This window comes from Frankliniella occidentalis, unplaced genomic scaffold (genome assembly GCF_000697945.3).
Source record: "Frankliniella occidentalis isolate FOCC.00 unplaced genomic scaffold, Focc_3.1 Scaffold101, whole genome shotgun sequence".
In the NCBI taxonomy this organism is placed as follows: Eukaryota; Metazoa; Arthropoda; class Insecta; order Thysanoptera; family Thripidae; genus Frankliniella; species Frankliniella occidentalis.
In genome coordinates, this window is record NW_026267230.1 from 388581 (window position 1) to 391108 (window position 2528).

The window sequence follows — 2528 nt, forward strand, 5'->3', positions numbered from 1 at the left end:
CTCCTTATCCCAATCACATACGCAGAACGCGGCCCGCCGCCCGCAGACAAACTTATCCTGGGATAAGGAACGGGCCGGAAAGGACGGAAGGAGCAAAGGGGCGGGAAGTAGGGGGGAATAAGGGGAAGGGGGGGAGGGGGCGTGTCAGGCTTGTCCCGCTAGGTCATGCAGGACCTCTCCATGCTACTGCAGTCTTGCGGCGGGAGCACAACTGTTCACATCTCCTCGGACCCAGCAGCCCCGCGCCCCCATGTGCCTGTCGACAACGCACCCCCAAGCCGGCCGGCCGCTGCGTTGGACTGGTGCTTCCCCCGGCTGCTGCCACTGCTGCTGCTGCCACTGCTGCTGCCACTGCTGCCGCCGCTGCCGCTGCTGCTGCTGCCGCTGCTGCCGCTGCTGCCGCTGAACGTCGCTACTGTACCCTTGCACTCTGGCTCATCTCTCAGGCAGCTTGCGGCTTCGGCCCCTATTTCCAGCTAGCTGCCTAGTGATAAGCACAGTGCTTGGGGCAGGTCCACCACACCGCCGACCGTCCCCTGACCTCGCGCCGCACCGCGCTGACCGCGAGGAGCAGCGGGGCACCATGCCGTCGATAGACCGCGAGCCCGAGGCTCAGCCCGAGGTCACCGGAAGGTAAAGTAGGCCAGAGCTGCGAGGTCGGACCCAAAGCTGAGGTCTCCGTTAGCAGCCAGGAGGGGGAGGGGGTACTTTTTTTTATTTTTACGACACATCTCGGCCGTCCCTGTGGTTTTACTTTGATAGAGCGTGAACATTTCGGCACTGTTATATATCATGTGCTGATGAGTGTGAAGAGTAATTGATTTTCCAAGCTTAATTTATTGACAACCATTTTAGAACACATGAAGAACTGACGCGCACAAAAGGGATTCGAGTACGTGGTCGATGATACAGTGTTTGCCGGGCCGGATCCTTCCTTGACCCGGGCCCCATAGGCGGAAGCGCCGTCGTGCGCCCGCCGAACAAGGGATGAGCATTTTGAGAATGTACGTTAAAAAATGGATTTCAATAGAATTTTTGTTTGACTGCCCGCTGTCGATACGCCCCATCACTGGTGACCGGTAGAGGCATCCCGCTTTTCGTCAACCGCGAAAGGCCCTGCCCAATGTTGGCTGTCAGACTGGTTTTTCTTTACTTTGTATTTTTTATAGTTTTATTTATTATTTTTTTCCATTTTCATTTACTGGCATCTACTATTAAAACGAGTCTGCGGAACTAAATTCTTTATCATCCAGCTATGACAGCCAGCATGGCCCGACTAAAAGTTTTTTTTTAAATTGTTTTAAAAAATAAAAATTTAAAGAGAAATAATTTAAATCAAATCGGGATGCCTGCACCGGGCGCCGCTCTGGTTCTGGCCCGCTTTGCCCATGCTATAAGTTGAAAAAATAAAATGAGGAAGACAGACGAGTGACCGCTCGCTGCCTTCCCCCAGACCCCTTCTCCCATCCTCTCTCTCTCTTGACGTCATGCTACTCCTCCTCTTCCTCCTCGAACTCGCCCTCCTCCTCGGTGGTGGCGTCCTGGTACTGCTGGTACTCGGAGATGAGGTCGTTCATGTTGGACTCGGCCTCGGTGAACTCCATCTCGTCCATTCCCTCCCCGGTGTACCAGTGCAAGAAGGCTTTTCTCCTGGAACGAGGAAGGAGAGAAGCGTGAGCCGTTGAGCTGTCACAGGTGAGCGAGGAACCCCCGCGCTCCGGCCGGTAGGCAGGCCCGCCGCGCCGGGCTGCCGGAGGGCTGCCCACCCCGCAGGGGCTCGCAGCCCGCCTGCCGCCGCCGCCACTGGCCGCCACCGCCGCGCGTGGACGCGAGCAGCAGCAAGCAGCAACAGTGTTGCCGACATTCTACCCACATTTCAGTCAGGTCGCAGGTGACCTTCGCCGGTGTGTCGGGCTGTACTAGACTGTACTTGGTAGTATCATTTCTGAGGCCATGGACGCTCGTCTTTTTCCATGGATGGGCTTAACAGCCACCCGTACTCACCTGAACATGGCGGTGAACTGCTCCGATACTCGTTTGAACAGCTCCTGGATGGCGGTAGTGTTGCCCACGAAGGTGGAGGACATCTTGAGGCCGCGGGGTGGGATGTCGCACACGGCCGTCTTCAGGTTGTTGGGGATCCACTCGACAAAGTAGCTGCTGTTCTTGTTCTGCACGTTGAGCATCTGCTCGTCCACCTCCTTCATGGACATGCGGCCGCGGAAGATGGCCGCTACCGTCAGGTACCTGCAGAAGGGGAGGGTGTCGGGGAGGGAGGCGGTGGGAACGGGGGTGACTCGCGAGGGGTCCGGGGGTCGCACCTGCCGTGACGCGGGTCACAGGCGCACATCATGTTCTTGGCATCGAACATCTGCTGGGTGAGCTCGGGCACGGTGAGCGCGCGGTACTGTTGGCTGCCGCGGGACGTGAGCGGAGCAAAGCCGGGCATGAAGAAGTGCAATCTGAAAGAGGAGTCACGGCGTCAGAGCGGTCTTTCCTGGGAGGGGGTGAGGGGAGGGGGAGGAGAG

At 57.8% G+C, this 2528-nt stretch overlaps 1 protein-coding gene across 1 annotated transcript; it reads right to left on the reverse strand.

The window, feature by feature from the left end:
* Positions 1 to 817: 817 nt before the first annotated feature.
* On the reverse strand, positions 818 to 2480 carry LOC113216801 (tubulin beta chain). The gene is made up of 3 exons (XM_052269772.1): positions 2322 to 2480; positions 2005 to 2247; positions 818 to 1650 (listed from the first exon to the last, which is right to left on the reverse strand). The coding sequence occupies exons 1-3, from the start codon at positions 2447 to 2449 to the stop codon at positions 1491 to 1493; spliced, it is 531 nt and encodes a 176-aa protein (XP_052125732.1). The 5' UTR covers positions 2450 to 2480; the 3' UTR covers positions 818 to 1490.
* Positions 2481 to 2528: the final 48 nt, after the last annotated feature.

Excerpts from the sequence above, each read along its gene's own strand:
- LOC113216801 (XM_052269772.1), bottom strand. The coding sequence starts at position 2,449 with ATGCCCGGCTTTGCTCCGCTCACGTCCCGCGGCAGCCAACAGTACCGC. Across the intron at positions 2,248-2,321 it reads TGTGACCCGCGTCACGGCAG|GTACCTGACGGTAGCGGCCA; the intron begins GTGCGACCCCCG and ends CCCCTTCTGCAG. Across the intron at positions 1,651-2,004 it reads CAGTTCACCGCCATGTTCAG|GAGAAAAGCCTTCTTGCACT; the intron begins GTGAGTACGGGT and ends TCCTCGTTCCAG.